The sequence below is a fragment of the Lissotriton helveticus genome, chromosome 6 (genome assembly GCF_964261635.1).
Source record: "Lissotriton helveticus chromosome 6, aLisHel1.1, whole genome shotgun sequence".
Classification (NCBI taxonomy): domain Eukaryota; kingdom Metazoa; phylum Chordata; class Amphibia; order Caudata; family Salamandridae; genus Lissotriton; species Lissotriton helveticus.
The window spans coordinates 220,651,853-220,678,795 of NC_136067.1; the positions used below are offsets into that span (position 1 = coordinate 220,651,853).

At 43.4% G+C, this 26,943-nt stretch overlaps 2 protein-coding genes across 8 annotated transcripts in view; one reads left to right on the top strand and one right to left on the bottom strand.

Annotated features, from left to right (window-relative positions):
• SUPT3H (SPT3 homolog, SAGA and STAGA complex component) overlaps positions 1–26,943 on the bottom strand; it is a 2,933,604-nt gene that overhangs the window by 2,153,161 nt on the left and 753,500 nt on the right. For all 6 annotated transcript variants that reach the window (XM_078647631.1, XM_078647630.1, XM_078647629.1 and 3 more), the window contains one exon: positions 11,995–12,095. In XM_078647631.1, coding sequence (XP_078503757.1) covers positions 11,995–12,080 — 86 coding nt within the window. In that variant the 5' untranslated portion in view covers positions 12,081–12,095. The remainder of the gene's footprint in view (positions 1–11,994; positions 12,096–26,943) is intronic.
• Positions 1–26,943, top strand: part of RUNX2 (RUNX family transcription factor 2) — a 372,515-nt gene that overhangs the window by 64,052 nt on the left and 281,520 nt on the right. The window lies entirely within an intron of this gene.

Below are 26,943 nucleotides of genomic sequence, written 5' to 3' on the forward strand. Positions count from 1 at the left end.
TTGCGGGAGGTATAAGCAAAGTTTTTAGGGAGTCAACCTATAGGCCGGTGTCTCCAGCCCTGGAAATTTACTCTCGCCAGGCTAGAATGGCAGCAATCTATGGGGCTGAACTTTGGGGGCATAAGCAGATAATGAACCTTAATAAGGTAGAGCAGTCCTTTGTGAGAAATTTAGTTGGGTTACCGCCTAGTACGCCTTTGATCCCTCTTAGATTGGACCTTGGCATGGCCCCAATAGAAGAGATTATCAGTGCAAGGCCAATTATGTATTGGAAGAGGTTGTGGTCAGTCCCTGAACTGGCCGCTTATAGAGCGGAATTTTCTGAGATTTTGTCTCTTCTTATATCCAAAAAGATCCCTTGGCTTCAGCACATTTGTGCCGTTAGTACCCGGTTAGGCCTTTTGGGACTGTGGGAAAACCCTGAGACTTATTGCCTAAGGATATCAAAGAAGGAACTTCTTTCTCACATACGCATGCTGAATGCCCAGTTACTATCGAGCTCTATATCACTGGGTAGGTTGACAACTGAATTTCTCCTAGTCAAATCTGAACCCAAGATTGAAGAATTCATGGACAAAATTGAACCCCCGTTTGCTCATAAGTTATATCTCCAGCTAAGGCATGGCACCCTACCAATTAGGTCTTTTACATCTAAATGGTTAAAACCTAATAACGAAGTCTGCCCTGCATGTAATTATAAAAATGAGAATGTAACACATGTATTGTTTTTCTGTCCTGCCTATTCTGCAATTAGAAAATGTTGGTTGATCCCTATTTGTAAGAATTTGGGATTCATGCACTTTACACAGGCCTGCAGGATATTGACCTACGACACCCATCCTCCCATTGTGTTTGCGGTTTCCCGTTATCTCTTCAGCATGTGGCGTAGAAGACAAACTTTTTTAACCTAATTGTTCTACCTATTGCTTTTATCTTTGTACCCTGATAACTCGTAGTTTAATCTTGTTTTAACATTTTATGACTATTTATTGTTTTATTGATTGTGCTGATGTATTCTATGTGCACTTTTTATGGACATCTGACCGAAATAAAGTTATCAGTGGGTTACATTATGCAATCTAGGATAACCTTCACCTCTAGGTTACATTAAAGCAGAACATTATGTTTACATAACAGGATACATAATCAGTATATATAGGCAGTTACAAATGACTGAACAAGGAAGGTGTAAAACTCAACACCACACATCAAAATAACCTACAACCTTTGTAAAGAAAAAGAAAACTGTGAGGTTAATATGTGATCATGGACGCACCCCTCCCCAGCTACTTTATTTGGTACCAGTTTCACCCCAGGTGAGATACAGTGTTCTCGAGTTTCCGAATAATGCCGGGGAACTCATCAAGATCAAGTTTTTACCTTGCATTCCGGCACCTGTAGTCCTCAACCTTTAGTAAAATAATGTGCATTTCTAAAGTGCACGTTCAGCCCTCGGTTTCGTGAAGGTCAACTGCAGGAGTTTATTATCAACCACCTCAATAGTACTTATTTTACAGCCCTCTAGAGGACAAGAGGCAGGGTAAGCCCACCCGGATTTAACCATGTGACCATGGGGGTCAAACACCGGCCCCAGCAATGGATGCATAAGCCCACTGAGCCTTCTTATATTAGGACTAAAATGACCAGCATACCAAGAGAAGAAGTCAGAAGCACCAGAGGGAGTGAGATGGAAACTACATGCACTCTTCTGCAGTTCCAAGACAAAAATAAAAAAATAGTTCCCTAAAAGTGAGTAGTGGAAGGATAGAAGCCAGTCAATTAGAGAAATTGTAAAGAGGCTACTCTCCAGAAACACAAGATAAACAAGCTGGGACAACCAATGCCATCGAATAAGCAAGCAAATGAGTGGCAATAAACTACACCAATTGCAAACAATGGGCAGGCTGTAAGCACGTTTAAATGCTTGGTAAGCCCGCAAAAAGTATTTTGCTGATCGGCTCAACCAAAGAACCTGGATACAACGAACTAATTGCTGCAGCGCGTCTGACCAACAAAGCACCAAGAGAAGCACAATGCTGTGCAACGGTCATCAACGGCTTTTATTCACACAATTAGACCAGACAAAAGGCAGTTGAAATGGAAACATACACAGCCCTGACAAAGTTGAAATGAAAACATACACAGCCCTGACAAGTGTTCCAGGTCCATGTGTGATGCGCTTCTTCATTCCAGGTTTTATTCTTTGAATTCTGGGACTTACAGTCTTGTTTATTCCATTGCAAAACGAGACTACATGTCCCAGAATTCAACTAAAAATCTGGAATAGAGCAAAAGAAAGCGCATGGGCAACGTGGCAGCTGTACATCCTTTATCACTGCGGTTTAAGCAGGCCCTACCGTTGACCTAAGGCGGCCGGCGCTTGATCTGTTCATCCCCCTAGGGTCGTCTTGTAGAAGGAAGACCACCTACCTAGTCGGGGATGTTAAACTGCGTTTATAAGTCTCTTCTCTTCCCGTTGAGGGCATTGGCAAGATAACTGTATATTTGGCTAGGCTCTGTAAATAATATATTTGGATGGCGGGCGCGTGTTCCAGTGGGTGAAGGAAATGTGGCTGCATACACTGAGCGGCGCTGGTTCTATAGCGCGCTTGGCACGGGCCGCGCCCTTATTTATTGGGGAAAGCAAACCTCTGTGTTTAAAAAGCGTCCGTGTCAATAGCTACCGGGCCTTGCAAGCACCCTCCGCCTGGCGCCTGTGAACAGGCCTCTGTGCAGGGGCATAGTGGCTCGGGTCAGCGCGAGCTGCGTGGGCCGACAGACGGCCACAGACCGGCGGAAACTACCGGCCCAGGCCGCCCTGCACGATAGACTTTCTTTTATCTGTCTGAGAAGACACCCTGTGGACAGACACCGTGCCAGCCGCTGACTGCCATCTTGTGTTTGGAATCATGGCCTACCTAGTGCTGGGAATAAAAAAATATACTCCGGGTGACCACACTGTGGGGCCCAGAGAGGGGCGAAGTTATGATAGGCAGCGTCACGAGGAGCAGAGCCAATGACAGTGGCCATATGCTCAGCCTGCACGTATCCATTATTTCCACAAACACTGTCCCCACAAAATGTCCGAAGAAGAAAGAACGTGTTAGTTAAGCTCGTTTACTTAATTGTTCGCTACCCGACTGTAATTTGGGGGTAGTTTAAGGAGTTAACGCACGTGCTACGGAGACCTGTGTGTTTACCCCGTGTCTACACCAGCATAGGTGGCTAATGCACAGACTGGAGAAATCTATGTGACTGCAATCTGCGGTCATACGGATGAAGCACCATAAAATAGAATAGAGGGTTAATGTGACTTCTGCACATGGTTAGGTGTGTCGCGAGGCTCAAGATGTGTATTTTATGTTAAGGGAACTCTGGATTGATGCGTTTGTAGTGATCCGGGTGTAACCTGGCGGGCAACATTCTAATATTGTAGATTAGTAGCGAGTTCTGCACGCCCTGTAAACAGTGGTATCTAACCTATGAGGCATATAATTGAATCCAAGAACATTATACCTTACTCTGTCGTTATTTAGTCAAAGGTTGATAAAAAAGGCTCCACCGAGTAATAATAAACATGTATGAAGCAAGAACAGATCTGGTTGTGCTGTGTCCTATGTAAGTGGTCACTGGTCGTAGAATTCATGCAGACATATCTGACATTCCTGTATAGTACACATAGCCCCACAGCCACACGCAGCTTATAAATGTCTTTTAGCACCGTATGAAGCGACAGACAAGTTCACCTTTATTCCCCCTGGTTTGTTTTAGCTGACATGAAGGTGTAAATCGTTTGGGGGCCCCTATGTCACTCGACGGTTACTCTCAGCGTGGTCACAGCTCGAACAAGTGACGTCTGGTTGTCCCTAGAGCCACGCGTTAGTAATCTCTGACGTCACTCACTGCATTGCGCTAATGTCTACAGAGAGCTGCATACCTCTCTGCAGGTCACGCCATCTCCGCAGCAGGCGCCTCGTTCTCGGAGCTATGGTTCGCCTACATGCAAGCCATGTACCCACGTTAAAAAAAAACGTTTCAATCAGTTCGCGTTCTATCCACGATTTGGCACTGAACAGAAAAAGGTGGATATGTGGAAGCACAGTGCCTGTCAGTGGACCCAAAAAAACAGATGTTTAGAATACACTGCGATCTCAATACCTGACTCGTTTTCAGGGCAGTGGCCTCATGTGCCAGTTGCAATTGTAATTCTATACAAATGCGTGTGAAGGAGGGCCACAGTGGTCCAAATATTAAAAAGGCGAACGTTTTTTTTTGTAAGTGCTCTCAGTTGAGCGGGAGCGTTGTGTGTTTGGGGGCGGTGAAGTGAAGGAGATGCGAGGAAGTGCATGCAGGAGAAACTGAACATCGGATGCTGGAGAGGAAAGAGATGAGGTGCGAGACATGCAGAGAGTGGATTAAGGAAGCTGTAGGGAGAACAACGGCTTAAGTGTCTAACGTAGACTGCAGAGGAAAGTACTGTGAAGTTGAGAACAGAAACCACCAAGACCCTCTGAATATCACTATCTTAGTAATGCTTAATTCTCAGTTTCATATTTTTAGAATTAACTATTTTTCAATATCTACATCATTATCGTTACTCATTTATCTTAAACAGCTGCCAACCACTGCAAAGCCAATAGTCCTGCCCAGTTGTAAGTGTACGTCAGTTGTGTGGTGTCTCTGGATGCAAGACCAGAAAGCTCAGAGAGGCACCAAAACACCAGTTGAGCTATGGGAAGCGCAAACGTTTAGTTGACATGTTTAAGCCATGCCCCAAATTACATAGGCCACGCTTCTGGGAAAAGATTCCTAGACAAATTTAAACTCGGCCTGCTGGATGTAATGTGCTTTTTTCTTGCCACACTGCTGTTTGCAGCCACACACAGCCCAGTTTTCTGTCACTGTGTGTGCAATGGCTGCTGCATGTGCAATCGATCAGAAGAAAAATGAAGGGCTGCAGCCCTAATGGCCACAGGAACAGAGTAGGACTCGAACCTATAGTACAACCAGTGCCAGGTAAAGCCTGGCTTTCACAACGACAATTGCACATTCCGTTTGCAAATCTGATCCGTTGCGACAGATGCCACCGCGTTAGCGTATAGTCTGCACAGCATATCAGATCCAGAGACTGTGGAGGAAAATCACGTGTTATTCAAATTTAGAAAACAAGGTCTCCGTGCATGCCCCCCACACTGTGGAACAACACCCTTCCAAATCAGAACCCCTGCCTTTGTGCTGGAATTCAGGAAAACACTCAAAACCCACCTTTTCTAAAGAGCACTTTTGTCAATGCCCCTAAGATACCAAATTCACACAAAAATGTGTGCACGTGTTTCAACCCAAAATTAAAAGATGATTCCATATTTCTTATACATAAAGCCCAGAAGAGTGTATCAAGCATGACAGAGATTTAAATCAACAGAGGACAGCAAGTATTCCGCAGGAATAAATATGGCAGAAATGGAAATTAGCACAGTTTACTTACTCTTCTTTTTTGGCTATGTGGAAATATTTTATCACACACAGAAAATTCGTCTCCTATGCCTCTGGAAAATATGGGCATGCCGGAGGCACTTCCCATAGAAGAATAACAGAGTCTCATGTGGAGAAGGGAAGGCCCCCACCATTCAGGCACCCTCTATAATATTTGTGAAAAATAGGAGTCTCAGGTGCCCCTCACCACATTCTGCAAGAGGCCCCATTAAGGTATGTTATGCCACTGACTTCTACACCCTGTTTGAACAATTTAGGGTGAGAGCTCACTTCAAGTCATTACGGACACTTTCTCTTTTCCAAAACATTTCACCTACAAATCATTGTTTTCAGGTGGTTTCATCTAATTAGTTCAATGGAAGCAATACAAGACTACATCATCCAGAACGCATTAGGTGATCACACAAAAGTTCAGGACTGGAAACAGTGTCCTTTGTGACCTGGAAGAAAGTGCTCAATATAGCACAATTACTTCCACCATTTGTACAACTAAACTGGAGTGTGCAGGTTGCTGGAAATGCATCTAAATATCTACAAGGCTACTTACTACTTTGTGTCATTGCTCCAGCATTTCCAGTGCCCAACCCCACCTGCTTCTCCATTGGCAACACACGTTTTCTCTTCTATTGACTCTACTATTATTCAGGGATAGTCGACACACTTCTCAGATCCACAGATTTTCCGCGGGGATCAGGCTGTTCTGAAATTCCAAATTCTGTTATTCTGTGGTGTTGCTGGGTGTAGGTGTGGCCAGTGATCCGTCTAACATACCCGCCCCGTGCCCTATCACAGGATGACATACGCAGCCGGCAAAAACAAACACTGCCTTCCCAGTCTGGGAACAGCAATGCTGCTCCTGTTGAGATCTCATTTTAAATACTCTTGCGTTCTCCGAGAGTAGTTTTTTTTCCAGAATGTTGTGTTTCCGTAGTTTTCTCATTCAATGTATTAGCATGTATGGTGCTTACTGTGAAGAGTCACTTCTATGTATCTGTGCGAGTTGTTGGTGGGTGTTTATAACAGGCCGCGATTGAGAGCTGTGGATTTCAGGCTGAAGGCTATGCAAATTTCTCATAGTGCCCATCAGTGGGTCATAAATGGATTCAGAATACATGCTCATCCAATCCTTGACCTCTCCGCAGAGTGCACAGAGCAATATCCAGGTTGGCCTACTGTAATTGTGGTTCTCTGCAAAGTATGTGAAGGCTGTACACAGCTGCTGAAATAAGGACGGGACGAAAGATGAAGAAAATACAGTGCTTACAAGTGAGTGGGTATTTTGCAAGGGGGAGGTGAACCGAAGGAGAGATACAAGAAAGTTCTGTACAAAAAAAAAAAGTGAAAAGATGGTGTTTAAGAAATTAATGCAGATGGTGGGTTTCATAAAGATATTAAGAGAAAGAGGACACAAGTGTCTAACTGAGACTAAATAAGAAAGTGGTGTGAAGAGGAGAACAGAGTGATCGAGACACTCTGAAAACCACTATACCCTTTCTGTACAAGTGCACCCTCTTCAGATTGCACCAGGTGTCCCCACCAGTTTTATTCGTGGCCTCACGTGTGCCCCATCCTTAAAAAATACTTCTAGAGATGCCAGTGACTGTTGGGCTGGCTTGAAAGGGATAGTGTGTAGGCCCGTTTTTCTTTGGGTCTCGTCACGGCCCGCAGGACAAAAAAAAACTAGCCCACACACTGCCCCTTTCAAGCTGCCCACCTTGCAGTGCCAGACAGGCCTGTATAACACTGATGCTTAAATAAAAAAAATTATCATCAGCCCCAACTGAAGCACCATGGTCTGTAAAGCCACCAATGACGTACCCTGATGCCTTTTGCAAGAGTAGGAATAGTTTATTAATAAAAATTAATTTTCTATGCCAGCGTTTACGCACAACCGGGACATGTAGTGCCATATTTTAAGAGGATGTAGATCAGTGAAGCAAGGCCTCACGCGAAATATCAAACAGAGGGAACGTGACCAGTTATAGCATCTGCATGTGTTTGAAGCTGCCAAACCCGGAAGCTTCAGTGCCACCATGCGCCATCCATGCCCCAGACGGAAGCACGCGGAGCACGGACAGATTGCTTCCGGATGGCCATGTCAAAGGAAAGCTCCTGTAAGCACGAGCCACTCTAAATGTTTACAAGACCCGATACCTAATTGCGGCCGTAGGGCCGCAGCAGATCAAAAGGGAGCGGTGCCCACGTCAGGGGGCGCGCCGGGATTCTTTGCACGTGTGCTTGTGTGTGGCCAGCTGCAAGTCGGCAGCCCTTCCACTCGCCTCGACGTCCCTCTCTTCAGATTGTTGTCTGACACTGCCTCTGAGAAAATAAACCTCTGCAGACGCGGAATGGTTGTTACGCATTGACAGGAACGAAATGTGATTAGCCCTGACAGCCTTTAAACGTGTAATCAAACGCAGGAATCCCGTGCTCCACGGCGGCGGCCATCTTCACGGTGAAGCGGGGAAATATGTCAACGTGTAAGTGGCTGCTAAAACCTCTGCCGTTTCAGGCCTCACACTCCAGGTATAACAATGCTTCAGAACGAATTACTCTCAGAGAGCGGAGGACGGGCAATCATTATGTAACTGGCTCCATCTGCCCCAGTAAAACAACCGAGGCAACGTGTTCCAGCAGAACTCAAGATGGAAGTGCCGGACTGACAAGTAAGGCTGTCAGTAAATGGCAGGTTATATTACCGATGTCTAAACCTCTTGCTCTGAAACTGTCAGCAAATCAACAGGCCTTGGCTTTCAAACTGCTGCCAAGAGGGCTCACATTTTGGGAGCTGGTTTTGGGGGACCGGCGCAGCGCGCCTGCACTGTGGCTTCCATCAGCTGTTTCCGTGTAAGGCCCCGACTCCGTTGTAGAGCACACAGCAACCTGCAGCTGTTGTGATTTTTTTCACTAATTTCTGCTTAGGTTTTGCCTAGAAGACCACCAGAGGTTCAAACACAAGATAACCAGTAGTCACAATATTAACCAGGTTGGCTTTAGCTCTGGTGGTGCCCGGTGCAAGTATGTTTGCTGGCGCCCCCCAATGACCTCCTCCTCCTCCTCCATGATTTCTCTGCTTTACCGCACTTTAAGAGTGCCCCTCAAGTCTCCATAACCACGGTCGCATGCTTTTTTTTTCTTTATAGAGCTACTCATACCAGTGTAGGGTGTTGTAGCACTTTACAACGCACAGAGACAATGAATCAATCGTGTGATAATCAGGGCATTGGAAATGTTACAAGGTATAGGAGTCACATGTCATTTATGCTGGGTATAGTTTAAGAGTGTTTGATCTGGAGAAGCACAAACTTAGAATTAAAAAATGTACCACCATGGTTGGGGGTTGTCTTTACTAATAAGAATTGATTTCTGCCGAAATGAACCCTTAGCATAATAAAAGACTAGGGGGAAAATCAACACTTTAATCGATACCTTACAGTTTCAGTTAATAGCTCACTGTTCTATATTAGGATTTTAATTTATAAATTGCAAGTAATAAAGGGATCTCTCTGACAAAAGCAGTGGGCCACTGAACTATTTACATGATATGCACTTCTGTGATCTGCATGGTACACATACTTTACAGCAGGCATATTAACCCTCTACGCTACCTTAGGAGTCAACACTTTCACTAGCCAAAACTTGATGGGTCTCCAGCAGGCCCATTAATCACCAGTTTTCTTGACATTTTTATTGTTGCCTGAAACTTGCTGGAGGCAAGGAACGCTGCAGCAGGTGTTTTTAAATCCACTATATATGTGACAAAACAGTGCCCACTGAAGTCAACGCCGGGTGCAGTGGCACCAATCGTACCGCCCAAGAGCCGGTCCTGATATTAGGCTTGCATGCTGCGAGGTCAGCAAAGCCCACCTGCAAGGGTCGGTAGTTTTCCAATTGCTTTTTAAGGAGTGAGTTTACTTTAATCAATCTTGTATTTGTCAAGGCTCATGTGAAGGAAATGACGTTTCAAGACACGTGTGAAGAGAGGTTGTTTTCATAACATCTGAATTGGAAAAATTCTGGTCTCAAAAACTGCTAACAGAACATAACCAACCTGTGCTAATGATTGTGTTAAATGCTGGGGCACCTATAAGCGTTCAAGAGTTTTTTAGTTTTGGTTAAATACCAAAAAACAAAAAGCAAAAAACGTAAGCTTTTTGAATAGGTGGTTAATGCTGAAGTCTCGGGTAGATTTAGGCTTCTCTGAGAATATAAAATAAATTCCAGTGTTATAATCGGTAATATTGGAAAACAGAAGAAATCCAGGTTTACTACTAGTTCTCCTGATCATGCATCTGCAAATATTAGGGTGCCTGGGTAGCTTTTGTTGAAATACATTTATGTGTACATTCAGTGTGGGAAACACACTGGCAGTTTGTGTAAACTCATACAATTCTAACATTGTTCATATTTTCAACATTTCCACCTGTCAAATTTTCTGCAGTTGTGTGTTCCATTTTTCAGGCATAAATGTCTTCAATGCCTGATTTTATGAATCAGCATCTATAACTTGGCTTGCAGATAACTCCCGCTGCCCCTTAAAAAAAGGTTTGGTGCACAAACAATTTTGGGCATGTAGCCACAGACTTCAACAATGTGCCTTCTATGCATGCAGTTACTATTTTAATTGAAGTTTGATTGGTCCATCAAGACATACAGTGTTCATAAATGCTATGGGAAAACTTAAGTCACTGCAATTTGGTAAAAAAAAAAAACTAACCTAGATGAAACGAAAGTAATCAAAATCACAAACAGGACTGAATATCAAATGAACAACACCACCCTCAGTGAGCAATTTTATCACAATGAAATGATGGAGAAATATCACATTACTCTACCTAGACAAGTTACATGCCACTAGATCAGTTTCTCTTTAATCTTTTGTCAGTCCTTTCCTTATCGCACCAAATTTTTTGAAAGACTAACTTTAGACCCTAGTAATGTTCCCCTGGCATCGGTTATTTAACCGCTAAACCTTTCTTAATAAAGCTACTAAATTTGATCACAAATGGAAAAATGTCGACTAACAATCTTCAACTTTATCATTCTGGCAGAGAGATAGGTAGAAGTCGAGTCTATTATCCATCAAGGATTTCTATTTCAAATCAGAAAGAGAAAATGAGCCCCCACAAACCTATTGGAACAGAATAGTTTCTGGAATAAACACTCCCATTAATAGCATTATGAAAAACACCTGTGAGAACAACATTGTGTCTTTCTTTTTCAATACCAATGTTTACATTGCTTATTAGTCATGATTATATCAAACAATTATCCTAGCAATCATTCCATTTCTTTATTTTGGCGAATTGACTCGTTATTTCCTCGGATATTAGTCACTGCAATGCGGTTGGTTTGACAACTTTAACACCAAAGCTGTTGAAATTTTGCATGTGTGCACAGCAACAGAGGCACAAGGGTCAATATGCTTAAACCCTGCCCTACATCATGATACCACCTTGTGACTATCTCTTACATCTCTTTGCTTGGTTTTATGCTTAAGTGAAACTACAAGTTTGCCACAACACTTATGGAGAGCCCATGTAAAGGTCATGCGTTACACTCACTCGTTCTACATAGGCCAGACCATACACCCATTCTCCGCAAACCATGGACAGCGATTAGCATAGCCTTTACCACGCGAATAGAAACACTTGATGACATTGACAAGGGTATACTTCAGTTATTAAAATACAATTTCTCACCCCCATTCCTGGCACATTCCATTTTCTGTCAATGCCCTAGGTTCCCCATCATTGTCCTGGTCTCTTCCACACGAATGTTCCACACTTTTCTTAGTCACTGACCTATCATTCACCTTTCTTTTATGAGTGTTTTTCCCTGATCCAAGTTGCTGGCCCCAGACCCAGACCCATGTGCTCTGCTGCATAACAGTTCTCTGAGCTTCAAGTCACCTGCCCATTGTCGTTAACCATCTGAGGCGGGCGTCATAAACCCACATCATTCTGTTGTAATTGTTGTGTCGTGTTCTCCTCAAAATGGCCAAAAAGAAATGTCCCTGAACCATTTTCTTGTGAAAGCAGCAATACAATGTAGTCCTCCCTGTAGCTTACTGTTCGTAGGTGCATCCTGAGCAGCGAGTCAAGTCAAGGTTATTACTACAGAGACTAACTGGAAAAGACAAGCATCCGCTATCTAGCCATCATACCTACAAGAAACAAAGTTCCTTGTGACGTAAATATGGGCAAATTTCATATGCAAATCTGTGCCCTAGGAATACAGCGTGGATGGGAAAAGTACTCATCTGCAACAATACCACTGAAGTAAAATGTAAAGTAATTTGTGGAATTTTCAGGTGGGTTGAAAGCACTGGTGTACTTACAAAGTATACAAATAATTTTTGGGTCCTTTACGGAAATGTATGCATCATTTCTGTGTCAACAGTTGAAAGGACACGGACAGCAATATCAAACACAGAGCTGTTCATAAGCACCAGACAGTGCCATTTGTGAATCAGAAAACCAAATTCAGACGAACACTTACATCATGCTTTGCAACTCCGGGGCGAAGATAGTCTGCTTCCCTGCCCCCTTTCCAGCGCACGGGGTAGCACCGGCAGACACCGACATGTCTTCAACAAGGCTCTTTTGGGAAAAGAAAGAGGACGTTTAAACCCATTTTATACTGCGAGATATAGTTGTAATACGGAGGCATTATATTACTATACAAGGCACTTAGTGACATCATACATCCTGACTTCTTGATGCTATACAAGCCTTTTCCATAGTGTCTCTTACTTGATAAGACATATTTGGTGCAGTTAAATGGTTGTAGTTAACTGTAATGATTAAATTTTTGTGTGTTTAAATTCATTTTATTTCTTTTTGAAATGGTCGAATTGAGTCTGCATGCCTTTAACACCTGACCATTTGGCAAAAGTATATGTCATAGTCGCAGTGAAGAAAACAAGTTACTTACCTGTAACTTTGGTTCCCCAGTATTGGTAACTTTCATAGATTCCCATGCTTTGTATCATTCCCCGTCGTCAGCCTGGGAGAATGATACAAAGCATGGGAATCTATGAAAGTTCCAATTCTAGGGCAAGAAAACAAGTTACTTACCTGTAACTTTGGTTCCCCAGTATTGGTAACTTTCATAGATTCCCATGCTTTGTATCATTCTCCCAGGCTGACGACGGGGAATGATACAAAGCATGGGAATCTATGAAAGTTCGAATACTGGGGCAATCTTTTTTACTATTCATGTTGACGATGGAGTTACAATCGTGTGCATTGTTAGGGACCAAAGGCAAGCAACTCTTTGCACCAGATTTACCCAGCTTTAAGCAAAATCCTCATCGAACACCATTCCCTCACAAATACTCCCAGACACACAGTAGGATTCAGACAAGTTATAAAATAAAACTGTGCATCTTCTCAGTTGCAACCAGTCTGGAGATCCCCAAACTCAAACTTAATAAATACAAACAGCATACTTACATAGAAGCTGCCCAACACACCCTTATATCTAATTTGGAAATACATGGCAGGACCTGTCATTGTTTAAAATATACAGGGGAGGACCTAGAAAAGCATTTATGCAGTCCTGGATTATCAAATAGGCAAAATAGGCACAGCCTATGGGCCTCACTCCTTTTTGGAACCCCGTGACAACGGATCAAAATAATTGATTTGATATTGAAAGAAAATTACCACCGAATACGATGTCTAGCAAAAAGGTAGACTTCCTAGATATCCTGAAAGATTTCACCACAAACAAATTAATGAGTGAATATTTAAAGTTTTATTGGTTTATTAAAATATATAGATTTTAATAACATTAATAATTGTTAATGTTTCGTTTTGTGTAATAAAACTGATTAAAATTGTTGGTTGGTAAAATAAAAAATGTATTAGGAGATAATTTGCGAGCCCCCCCCCCCCCCCCGAAATTTCGAGTGCCTAGGGGTCTCCACAGGGTTTAATGCACTGCATTTATGAGTACAGGCAGGAGTACTACAGGAGTACTATTTAACATACTCTTGCATGCCTAGTGAATCAGTCAGAAAGGTCCAACTCTCTGTTAGCATGAGGGCAAAGATGGCACAGCCCACTCTATTTGAACTTAGTGGATAGGAATATTCACATTTTAGATATTTCAGGGGAAATTCACAAAGGCAGACATTTAATGAGCACATTGAAAGTACTAGAGGAGTGCTGCTTTATGTACTCCAAAGAGCCTTTGTGAAGAGGCCACACTAAATATAGTTTGTGTAAACACAAGAACGACCCCAACCTCTACCTTGTAGATATAAACGTGATTAAGGTAATTCTAAAGGTTTGAATCGGGCCATTTGGAGAAATACTGATTCAAACCAAAGGTATACATTTGGTTTAACTCATATACTTATACTGCAAGCACAGGGCACAACCACACTGCTACAAGAACATACCTGCAAGATGCAGTGGAAATCTACAACTGAGCCAACCTAACCTAGTGGAAATTCTAGTAAGGAATTGTTTCTACTGGTTTCAGTTGTGGACATGTGAGTTGTGTGAAAAACGAATGAAGTGCGCTCCTGAAATGTCCAGTTGCAACTTGGAAATGATTATAGGTATCAACAGAACCTAAATACATTATTCACTTCTTTTGCCCTGCAAGTAGTCTGATTCAGTAAAAAAAAAAAAGTAAATCTGCACTTGCATCATTACTCTTAACATGGTGCAGAGTTAAGTTTTTTTTATTTCACAAGGGTTTACAATAGTACTCCATGAAAAACTTTGCACATTTCTTTTTTCCATGCCTAGTATTCACGGTGTACATGTAAACATACATTTGCATACGTGTAATTGCACTTCCATTAAAAAAAAATCTTTTTTCTGCATAGAGATAACATCTTACCCTACACCCTCATTAACTTTGGAAGTGCCCCCTTATCTTCTCGACCCCGAAAATGTATTTAACTCCTGTCCTTCACACTCAGTTGTAGCCGAAGGTGACAAACTGTTTTTGCAAAGTATAATACTGACTAAGTCACCATACTTTTAAAGTCTACGGTTAGACTACTCAAACGGATGTTGCCGATGTCTTTGCAAATGTGGGTGGAAGTCCAAGTTTCTGAAATAAAAAATAGTTTCATCCTATTCCTCACATATTTTGGGCCATGGTAAATTCAAATGACCAGATGGGTCTCGTATTCTCCCCTGGCTTGGAAGTATTGGTTGGGGCTCCTATGCAAGAGACCTTTTATTTACATATTAGGTGTCTACGGTAGTGTCTTCCACTTTCTATACCATTAGAACTCTGAGGAAAATCCTCGAGTTTATTCCCAGAAACACCAGGAAGACTGTTGTTTCCTCGTTAATCATGTCTAAAATGGATTATTGTAATAGCTTATACATGAATCTCCACGTTAAATTACTTGGGAAGCTTCAGGCGGTGCAGAATGCAGCTGCCAGATTGATCATGGATATTCCCAAATATCAGCCAATATCTGCAGGCATTCAGGATCTTCATTGGCTCCCAGTGCGACAACAAATTAAATTTAAGGCGCTCTGTGTTGCTCATAAGGCCTTGCACAGAGAAGGAACAACATTTCTATGGAAAGTTTTTAGCTGGTACACTCCTAGTAGAAATCTTCGATCGGCTAAGGCTAGATTGGTTAGCACCATAAGAGTTAGAAAAGCGAGTTGGGAGGAAGGAGTTTTATTAGCAGTACAGCCAGGCTGTGGAACTCTCTTCCGTTACATATTAGGGCTATACTTACCTTTCTTGCCTTTGGAAAGGAACTGAAGACTTGGCTGTTTAGAAATCAGCTACACCTCAGAACAGTATGTTCATGTTCCTGAAAGCGCCAAGACACCCAAGGGTACAAACGCGTTATACAAGTTTCAATAACATAACATATCCAAGGGATTGGCTGTTAAAAATATGACAGTTAGATGGCCCTATAATATTTTTGGACTAAATAAGGATACTAAAAATGTTCTAACATTTACATACCAACTGCTCAATTAAAAATAAAAATGTGGCACTGTTGCCAGTGATAATCAATGGAGGAGGGAGAGAGAGAGTTTTTAAACTCTTCGATCCGTCGGATGGCCCCCGGCTGTCTGACGTCACAGTGGGCGTGTGCGGAGGACGGCCGAGGGCCGTCCGAACCGCGCATGTCATTTTTTTCAGCACCGCAGCTGAATGTCTGCCGCGGTGAAGAGGTTAACAGCCAAAGTATCTCCAGCAGTGATTATTTACTTCAGACAGTCAATCAGTCGTGGCCCGCATGGCTCACGGGTGGGGAGGGGTCACTTAAAAATTAAATAAAAATAAAAAACAGCATACCTTAAGCCGGGTCCCGCATCATCTCTGCTCCTGCTTTCCTGTCTCAGACAGGAACAGGAAGCAGGCAGCCAGGCTCCCTCACCTGATCAATGAAAACGCTGCATGATTGGTCTGTGTGCCGTGACACGGTGCTCATCCAGGGGCTGGAGGGGTGGGCATGTACTCCATGCAGGCTGCTGTGCAGCCTGCATGGAGATGGGCAATATGTGCATGACTGGTTTGGGCAGCCCGAGAGTGCCGACCAAACAGTCATTGCGCAGTCAGGAGAGGGCAAACCACTCCTTCCCTGCCCTGCTCGTAGAGCAGAGCAGCATCGCCCGCCCGCCCACCACAAAGCAGCTGGACATGTAACATAAAATGACAATAATTTTATCATATTATCATTTTATGGTTCTCACTGCTGAAAAGCAGTGTGGCGACGCTCCTCTGCCATAGCGAAGGAGCCACCCCTGAGGGCCCATGACAGGACTAGGAATTACAATTTATTAACATTTCTCATACATCCATCCTACTTTCTTGTCGGAACCAGGAGTAAGGCTAGACAACCTTGTTGGACTCTACCAAAGTGGCTAACTTGACAGCACATCATTTCAAAAACAAGCATTTGCAATGCATTAGGTCTTGCATTTGAGAGAGTTTAAGCTATTGGCATTGTGAATGGCCATGCCTTTTCTTTATCTGTTTTGATAATTAACACAAATAAAAGGCATTGTCATTTATAATGCTAATAGCTGAAACTCTAGTAAATGCAAGACTTATTTCATTTCAAAGAAGCTGCCGCAATTGTCCAGGGCTGCTTGGAAAGTGAGAGCGCGCATGACGTGCTGAAGGTTGCAGGAAAGCATGTCGTGCCTGCAGTAGGAGAAACTCATTAAAGAAAATAGTGCTTGTATATACGTCCGCAAGCGACTACACTGAGGATGAAAACGGGGCAATGATACAAGACATCCGGCTGCCTACATTGTCAGAGGAGGAAAGGAAATACCTAGACTACCCCTTACTAACGATGAAGTGGCTCAGGCCATTAGGGGTGTTCATTCGGGGAAGGCTACGGGCCCAAACGGTATTCCCATTGAACTATATAAACTCAACGCTAATAAGGTGGCGCCGTTCCTCCGCGCAATGTTTGTAAGAGCAGGGGAAAGGGCCAACTCCCCTACGACCAACGAGTGGCAAACATTGTGGCCATTCATAAGGTCGGTAAGCCTAAGACACAATGCTCCTCCTATCGGTAGATCTCATTACAAAATGCTGAGCCTAAGGTGTTAGCAAAATTGCTGGCGACCAGGCTTATTAAAGTTATTTCGAATCTGATACACCCAGATCAGTCAGGCTTCATGCCGCGCCGGAACACGGACCTCAACTTACGACGGTTGCACGGGATCCTAGGGGGGGGCATCGAAGATTCACGAACCAGCGGCACTGTTGTCCCTGGATGCGACCATGGCATTTGATAGAGTCGAGTGGCCCAATTTATTCGCCGTGTTAGGGAAGTTCGATATCGGCCAGGATTTTATCGGATGGGTCCGTCTTTTGTACACAAGTCCCCTCGCCAGAGTAGTGGTGAATAATCACAGGTCAGCTGATTTTGCTCTATATAGAGGCACGTGACAGGGGTGCCCACTGTCTCCATTGCTATTTGCATTGGCCCTGGAGCCATTGGCGGCGTGGGTCCGATGGGACCGAACGATTAGAGGGTTGCGTTGGACCCAGGAGTGGGAGGAGAAGATTTCACTGTATGCAGATGATATTTTGCTATATCTCACCACTCCTAGGGAGTCCTTGGTCAATTTTCTGGATGTTCTGGCAATCTTTGGTAGATATTCTGGATTCGCCATTAACTGGACGAAGTCGGTGCTCTTCGTCATCAGTGGTGATCCTCCCGCGGTCCCGAGGTCCTGCCCCCTACAGATCGAAGCAGAAGGATTTCGTTATTTAGGCATCTATGTCACCATGGACCCGAAAATTAACCCTGGCCACCCCATCGTGGAATTCCAAAAGATTAGGTAGCCTGTGGAAGACGAAGGACTTTGACAAATGGGACCTCATCGGAATCTCGCAGATTAAAGATATCTGGGGGGAAAGATGGAATCCTTACATTCGAAGCCCTACGGGACAAATATCATCTACAGGAGAGTGAGCGGTATCGTTACATTCAGGTTAGACACGCCTTGTTAACAAATGTCCCCAGGGGAAGAGTGCTCCCGGAGGCCTCCCCTTTGGAGGACCGGATATTGGATGGCCACCTCCCAGAGAAAACTATCTCATTAATTTACAAAAAATTCATAAATCATATGGGGGATCCGTTGGCAACACTCAGAGAGCAGTGGGGAGCGGACGGACTAGTATTAGACGAAGAAGATTGGAAGGAAGCAGTTTCCTCCCCAAAGGTAGTGGCAGTGCCCATGAGACTACGGTTGGTCCAGTAAAAGATCCTACACCGCTCCTATATCACTAGGCCACGGATGGGTCTGGTGAATAGTGATGAATGTCGGAGAGGGTGCAGAGAGATTGGTACGTTCATGCACATCCTATGGCACTGCCCTGTAATACAAGACTATTGGGGTCAAGTTAACGAAAGGATCCGAGAGGTCATGGGAGTAGAGTTGGCGCTGGAGACCCGTAGATGTATCCTAAATATCTGGGAATCCACTGACCGGAGTACTTCAGGGAAAGTGTGGGTAACGCTGGCATGCATGATCGCTAAACGTAACATTGCTCAGCTGTGGGGTGCCAGTCAGGCACCCCAAATAGGGAAATGGATGGAAGATCTGGATTGGTGCATGTTCAGGGAAAGGTCCCTCTATATTGCCAGGGGTTGCCCCGGGAAGTGGGGGAAGGTATGGGAAGCTTGGAATGGATACAGAGGGGATGTATGCACACCTCCGTTGACGAGACAGGATGTATTGGTGTCGGAGACTCAATGATCCCTACTACATTATTCAATTACTGATTCTGATATTTGAACATGTGCAATTGCTTTATGTGAAAATCCAGATTGTCACCTGATTCTTTTCTTTTGTTTTATTTTTTTGTGGCATGTGTTAATAAAAAGATTTAAAAAAAAGAAAAAGAAAATAGTGCTTATAGGCTAAATAAGACATTCAGTGTAACAACAGAAGTAAAAGAGCCAGTCCTCATGGGAGGTAACAAATGAAGAAAAGGCGGTACTAAGAGCATGAATAAAAAATACATAGGCTAAAAAAAAGCACAATGATGCAGCTGCGTCATTTTGTGTGTGCATGCGTGACGACGCATGCGCACTTCCAAAATTACTAGAGTGCCTTTTTAAAAAAAAAAATGTAATGATCCAAAACGGATCAGTAAATACATTTAAAAAAAATATATAATGAAATTTTTTTTAAATGGATGGCAGGGTGGAGGGGCAACGGAGGAGCAGTTGGAGGCAGGAAGCAACGGGGTAGGGATGGGAAAAGCAGCACATGATGGACAGCAGCACAGAGGGAGAAGCACGCAAGCGAGCAAGAAACACTGAGTATAGGGGGAGGTAAAGAAACTCATGGGCGAGAAAGCGCAACAAGGAGCATGGAGGTAGAAATGCACTAGGGAGACAACTGGAAAACACATGCACTCTCACAGAGTGCTTCAGCAAACTGAAAAGTTCTGAAAAGTGAGGGCTGGAAGGCAACAAGTACAGGGAATATGCTTCAGGGAGGAACAATGATTAAAAAGTCAAGCCATCGAAAAAGAACAAGCAAATGAGTATGACAATTAAGCCAACCAAACATTAGTATTGGACAGGCTTTTAGCCCACTGTAAAGTCTTGGTAAGCTGAAAATAGTTGTTTTTTTCCTTCAACCAGACAGCTGTGCTTTCTGGTAGGCTCCACTTAACCATTTAAGCCCACAACATCATTATCAAAACTGGAACAGTGGTCCCTACGTCCCTCTCACGACCGAAAGGGGACGTTTGACATGTCTTGATGCCCAATTGAAAGGCTACAAGGAATGCGACAGCTGGAGGGAAGGGGATGACTATTGTAGACTGTAGAACCAGATTTTTGTGCAGGAGAATTTACAGCTAAATCAAAAGGACATCCACTTTAAGAGGGAAGCCAATTTTCTCACATTTTTCATCACGAATAACTTCAGAACTACAAGTATCAAATGAGACAACTCAGTTACGGTATTAGGGAGACCAACTCCATCCATCTGACACGAAGCCAAACCTTGTTGTGATCAGTGTAATCTGCGTTACTCCTCCGAGGTTGCAAAGAGGAAGATGAAAGCACCCCTGTGGTTGGATCCAATGGAGGGCCACCACGCCGAATAGTCGCAGAACGTCTTTCTCAGCGAGTCCTCAGCGGTTGTTTTGTTTATTCAGTAGCTTCCTGGTGGACTGTGACTAAATCAGCAGCAAGGTCATTGTGGCTTCAGTGTGGCAAGGTTCCTTGAAGCATCCTTCAAACAGATCATAGTCAATTGGGCCTTCTTTAGGACCTCTTGGTCATCATCAGTTCTTTTATTCTCGCTGGGCAGTTAAGCTCCCTTTTGCCCAGGTCATAGCAGTAGAGTTCTTACAAAATACAAGGTGTAATTCCAACCCTTAAAGACCTTAGAGAAAGTACTCTGTCCCTAATCACACATCTCTATTGGTTGGTACACAGAGCCTCCTTCATGTCCAGTAGAAGTGAGTTCCAAGATCAGTGGGGGAACATGTATGCCCCTTTAGGGGAACTGATGGAAAGCTATCAGTCACTCGAGTCGTTAACAGTCAACCACTACCATAATATGAAATTGAAAGAAGGATGGCATCAAGCATTTTGAGGCCCACACAACTGGAATGTATTTCAACCTGCATCCCATTTTAGTTCTCTTGGAAACAGATTTCAACTGATGGCTACAGGATGCACCCTTCCCATTAAACTGTTGTTTTGCATGCTTTATGAAGTCCGAGGTGAGCTTCACTCGAAACGGTCCTTCATGCCATCATCTTTCTATAAGCAGCCCTCCCTGTGTGGAATCTAGGCATCCATGAAGCATTTGTATTGGCCCTGATGGGAAAGGCCTATCTACACACAGCTTTGTATACAAGTTTAGATGAACAGAGGAGAGCACATTTATAAAGTGGGAATTTCTGGCTTGGCCAAGCAGGACATGTTTCCAGCTGAAAGCTAGGCAGCTTAAAAAAAAAATATATATATATTTTTTTTTCCACTGAATGCAGGTGGTGGCTTGCGTGAAGGACAGAATGCAGCAAAAGTATGTGCATGGCTCTCCATCCATCCATTTGTATCACCATACACTCAGAGCAAGGACATGGATGTTAAATGTTAGGGTGTCAAACCTCACCTGAAATGATATAGCAAAAGGCAGACTATTTAAATTCTGATGAACTATCACCTCTTCCACTACCATTTTACTATGCACATGTCAAGAGGTCTACTAGAAAAGCACAAGCACCTATCAACCGAACCCTTTCACAAATTAAAGATAACCAACACGCAAAGAAAGGACAGTGCTGTGCTCTGCTGGTTAAATGGAAAGACACCAGAGAATGTCAAATAAGAGACAAGAAGAAAATAGCCAGTGTCTAGTTAATGCCCCGGTTACTTACCGGTAATCTTCATTCAGTCTTCCTCGCCACATGAGTTCAAATCCCTCCCTCCCTGGCTGGCTATCGGCTTCATGTTGCTTGCTTGGTAGTTCAGGCTGATGGTTGGGCCGACCCGCCTCTTATAGAGGTCAAGGGTGACCTGGGTCGGCCATATTGGGAGGTGATGGGAGGCTCTTTTGCTTTGGAGGGTTCTGGTGTGGAGCTGAAGCTCACTTTGTAAGTCATGTGGCGAGGAAGACTGACGAGGAGGTAATGTAGATTGATGCACCATGCCTGAAAGAAGAGAGCGACGAAACACATTTTCAGCCTTAATGAATGGCGCAAGCGCACATACTCCGGTAAAAGGCGCAGTACACAGAGCTAGTAACTAAAGGTTCATACAAACGGCTGGTACACAAGATATCACCAACAAGCCAGGGTGAATGAAGGGCATTAACAACCATATGGGAGTGAAAGAACATTAACATGCTTAAGTGAAGTGATAGGCTTAAGGTAATGAAGGACCAAACACACAAGTGAAAGAGGACCATATACGAGACGAGCTGAATGAAGGGGAATGAAGTAAAATACTCCCACAAACATGAATGTGTGGGTTCACAAAGAGTCAATAGAATGAAGAGGAGCACTAAGGTGAATGACAGATAACACAGGCCATTTAGGAAATGTATGACCCCAACAACGAAAAGTTGCAAAAAAATCCTTTTGGCTGTTGGTAAAGTTATCTTTCCCATGAACAGGACTAGTTGCAAAATAAAGCCTTATTTCTGTAATTTCACCTGGGAAAATACCGAACTTCCATCCAAAGTTATAGTCAGTTATTAAACATCTAATTAAATTATGAACAATTTATTATAAGTTGAGTAACAAGCGACTTTTAAAAAACTGTATTTTAAGCGGTTAATGACTGGCTTCCTGAAAAACAGCAAGCTTGCTGCAGGGAGCAGGAAGGTTAGAGTGTTGTCAACGGTGAAAACCTAGCTGGGATCAGTCACCTGGGAATGGAGGCATGAACAGATGACAATTCAAAGACAGCATTATTAGCTAATCCTCTTGAACTGAAGATTCCAAATGGTTTATCAGGAACTGAAATCCTTCATGCCCAGAGCTACACTAGACTTTGACAGTGCTCCATGCAGGAGGAAATGTCAGTTTCCTGAGAGTATGGGTGTAGCTAGAAGGGAGAACATGTTTCTGGTCAAGTCCAAGAATATGATAATTTTAAATGAGGGACTCTAAGAATATTTGCAGTAAACTGAGAAATTGAAGCAACTTGCAGGAATGCAGAAACCGCAATCTGCTTGGACAACGGTTCTTCATCTTTCTAATTGAAATACAACCTAAAACATACAATATCCTGCCTTGAGAAAGCCCTGGTCTGCTGGCCCCTGGGCGAAACACGCGTCGGCTGTCCTTTGCTTTTGCACGTCTTCAAATAAATAAGAAAAGACTACTACAAACGAGTACTTGACTTCCTATATCTACGACACCTAACACGAAACTATGAGATTCATTTACCCAGCTAATTTATAGCATTAAGAGAGCACAAACCAATCACACACGTGAATACAGATTGGATTATTGTATATGGATGTTGAGGAGACTCAGTTCGTTTGAGAAAATGCTGGATGATTTATGTGGCAAAGCTGTCAGACCATCTCACAGCCTGTCTCCATGCCACCTATATACACAACATATTATACTGCCCCGACAGTGTTAGAAGTGGGCGGGGACGGAAGGGCATGGCGTGCCCCTACTTTGAAAAATTATTTCAGTCCGTTCCCCTACTTCTTTGTATTAAAACAGCGTCCCCGGGACTGCAGTAATGGCCATACTTTAAAATGACATCTTTATTTTTCAGCCAGTGTGGTGCACCGTGCACATCCACATCGAGGAAGGCCTCTGCAGTGCCCCCGCCTCACCCCCTTCCCCTCTGAGTCTGGGGGCCTCAAAGAGACACTGAAAGGGCCATCAGTCTTAGCATGGCGCGTAAACTGCCACCTCTGATGGCCCTGCTGCGCCCGATTCACCCCTCATTTAGTGAGGACGCCACTTTCAAGTAGCAAAGCAAAGCTGCAGTGATTTACAGCTCATTACTATTGAGGCTACCTTCTTCCTGCCCCCACTGTGACCAATGCAATGGTAAATATTGTTTGTAATTAGGAGTTTTTGTTTGCAGTGGAGTGCTTATTCTGCCGGTTTTTTTTGTTGTGTAGGTTTCCTACGTGATGAAACTTGTCAGTATGAGTGGAGTATCATTTTATTTATTAACTGTATTATAACAGTGCTAGCCTGTGTGCTGTGAAGGATGCAAAGATGTTTTTGTTTGCGATTTTACCTGCATTTTTATGAGCGATGTGGAAGGGAGGGTGAACAAAGTTATGAGCATTGTTTATTAAAATAATGCTTTTTTTGTTCTTGATGTTAATATGACGTCAGGACATCTCTTCACTCCCTTGTGAAAACAAAATAATAAGTGTTGACTAGAAGGGGAAGCAATTGAGTGTAGGTTTTAAGAAATTAATTGTTAGCAAAACCTCACCTGTGAATCCTAATGATAAGTAAACTTCACTAATTATTAATATTTGGAATATAATGAGCAGAAACAGGTCCAAAAAGGTTTATGTAGATAACAATGTAACACCAAGCAGGTGATCATACAAATAATAATACTGCAGGACCATTACATATTTCCTATAAGATTGATTAAAAAGCATACTATTGAGCTAGGCAGCACAAACACTAGTTATTACAGCGGTTAAAAACGTAAGCAATAAGGAATAACAGGCACACAGCTATTTTGCTGAACAGAAGTGCACTGAGTAGCCGAATATAGTATTTTTATAAGAGTACAATACGTGCAGGACGAAAAGCAGCTGAGACACAGATAGTAGCGTGAGATGGGTGAAGGACCCCAACCCCGCAGTGGCACAGATACAGTGTGATCTTCCTGTGATTGGTATAATTTAACGAGAGGGTATCCATGATTTTATAAATTAAAATTAGTAACAAAGTTTTGTACTTAAAACTAAAACAATTACCATTTTTAACAGTCTATTGCAATTAAAAATCAGACTTAAATCTTACACATCTCAAAAGGCACAGATATATGTTTTCTTCAATATAACTTCATCACATTTATGTGGAATTTATTAACAACTTAAGAATTACCTCTACACTATTATCAGCACAGGCCTGATTAACCCTAAACCCTAAGAAATATTCCACTTGAGCAAATAAAACTCTCTTAATTTTGTCATCATTTTGCAAGCCAGAAACCATAGTTGCCAAATAGCTGGTATCATCGGGTCATAAATATGTCTAATTTGTTCACTTTTCCACAAAAGGGTATAAAATGCTAGTGGCCTTAATCCAACATAAGGGAATAGCAAAGCAAAGGTCATTGATCAAGGGTGTCTGGATCATGAAGTGTAACCACAAATGTTGAGAAGTATCAAAACTGCCCCTCAATAATGCGAAGCTCACTCAATGTATGCGAAAATACTGAGCCTAGCTATAATGAAAATGTGTACTAACTAAGGTCTAAGGCTGCTTATGAACGGTCTTAGTGGACAAAGATGATACCAAAGGGGATGATGGACAGAGCGTTTGAGCAAATCAAACACTCACCCCCAGTCAACTGATCTGGGTTTAATCCATCATCATTCTTTAGCTTACTCCGCCACCCAAGTTTATACCTGGCCATATGCAGAACAGTCTGGCCCTGTGCCTCATGGGAACAGTCCAGCCTGAACAGCCAAGCCATATCTTTCCTGGACCGGTAACAAGCATCCTGGGACCGGTTTCTGGCTAATCAGCCGTCATCAGTCGGGCTAGCTTGAATCCAGTGGCAACGTGAGTAAGGGACCCACGTCTGGGCATACCCTGCCAACATTAGGGCGAACAAAGCGATACCAAAGGGAATCAAGCTATCCTGGCTGAAGAGGGGTTAAACCCCGAAACCGGTTCTAGGATGCTTGTTTCCAGTCCAGGGAGGACCTGGCTTGGCAGTTCGGTATGGACTGTTCCCATTGGGCGCAGGGTCCAGACTGATTTGCATATGACTGGGTTCAAACTGGAATGGCATGGTAAGCAAAAAAACGATGGATTTAGGCTCAGCTCTCTGTACTGGGGTGAATGTATGACATTGTTCTGCATTCTGTCCATCAATTGTTAATTTTGCATTAGTGGACAAAGATATTGGATGCCATGCCTCTCCTGTAGCCAGTCAGCAACTGTGCTTTTTTAAACGCATAAAATAATCTCCACTACTTAAGAAATGCAGCATTATACCCAAAATGCACAGTTTTGTATACATATTTTTATCCCAATCTACTACGGACGATGTGTAACAGAGTATTAAACGATAATAAAGAGCATATGACTCTATGAAGTGCACACAGTTGCGCGGTTCAACTGCAGATTTTTTTTGTTTAAAGCGTCATAGTCAAACTCTCTATAGTTAAGTGTGAGAAGTTGGCCTGGCATATGATGTCCACTATTCTAGTGGGCACCTTGCACCAGTCCAAATGACCCTTATTGATGGTAGGTTTAAAGTCAACCTTATAGAAAGCTATCCTAGTGGTAGCTGTGGAGAGCAGCCTTCAGGCTAAGACTTGGAGGAAAGTAAAGCAGCTTGTTTTACCAAGTCTATAATCTCTCGAATGATCAAATGAAAGAGCACCACACAAGGTATATATAATAAAACATATGTATTTATTCTAAACACAACCCCCCTAGTCTCTTTATGAGGCTAGAGGTCAAAGTACAATACAAGGACTTAATTTAGCACACAGTAAATTGCACAGTATACGTTTTGACCTAAGGTCCTCACAAACCACATACTAAGAAAGTGGTATAAGAACCACGTAGAGCATAGAGACAAGGCCAAGGGTTTGTAGAACCGCTGGGGCAACCAGGAACCACCCAAGATAGGGACGCAGGGGACCCACGGGGGACGCATGCAGTGTCTAAACACAGCTGGAAATCACCATTGACTTCTATGGAGGAAATAAGAGTTACAATTTTAAAGAATAAGGACACTTAGGGGTGAACTACGATGGAACCCTTTTAGACTTAGACACTTCGAGAGTCAAGACCCACAGGAGCACCGGAGTACTCGTGTTACCTCACCCAGGGAAGCCGGGTGCATAGGTGTCTTTTCTTGTCGGGGTTTTGTCGTCGATTCCAATGGAGAGCTGCGAAGAAGTGCTGCAAGCGACCAGAGGAAAAATGTCCGGGTAGATCCAAGGGTGGATCGGAGATCTGAAGAACCTGAAAGCAGAGGGGACAGAGTCTGGTTCACAAGCCAGTGACCAGGATGGCGACGAGAAGATGCCGGCCGATGTCGGTGCTTTCAAGTGAAGGAGGTGAAGCTTGACTCTTCAGCCACGGGGTCCAGGAGGTGTTGACGACAACCAGGAGCTGGATTTGAGCTTTCACACAAAGGATGTCGAGTGCTGCAGTGGTGGTTTCCGGATTGGACCCAACAAGCCTTGGGAACAGCAACCCACACAAGATGACAAGATTGGCTTCGGTGCAGACCAGTAAGGTCTGAGGGACTCACCCTTTGGAGGGGAG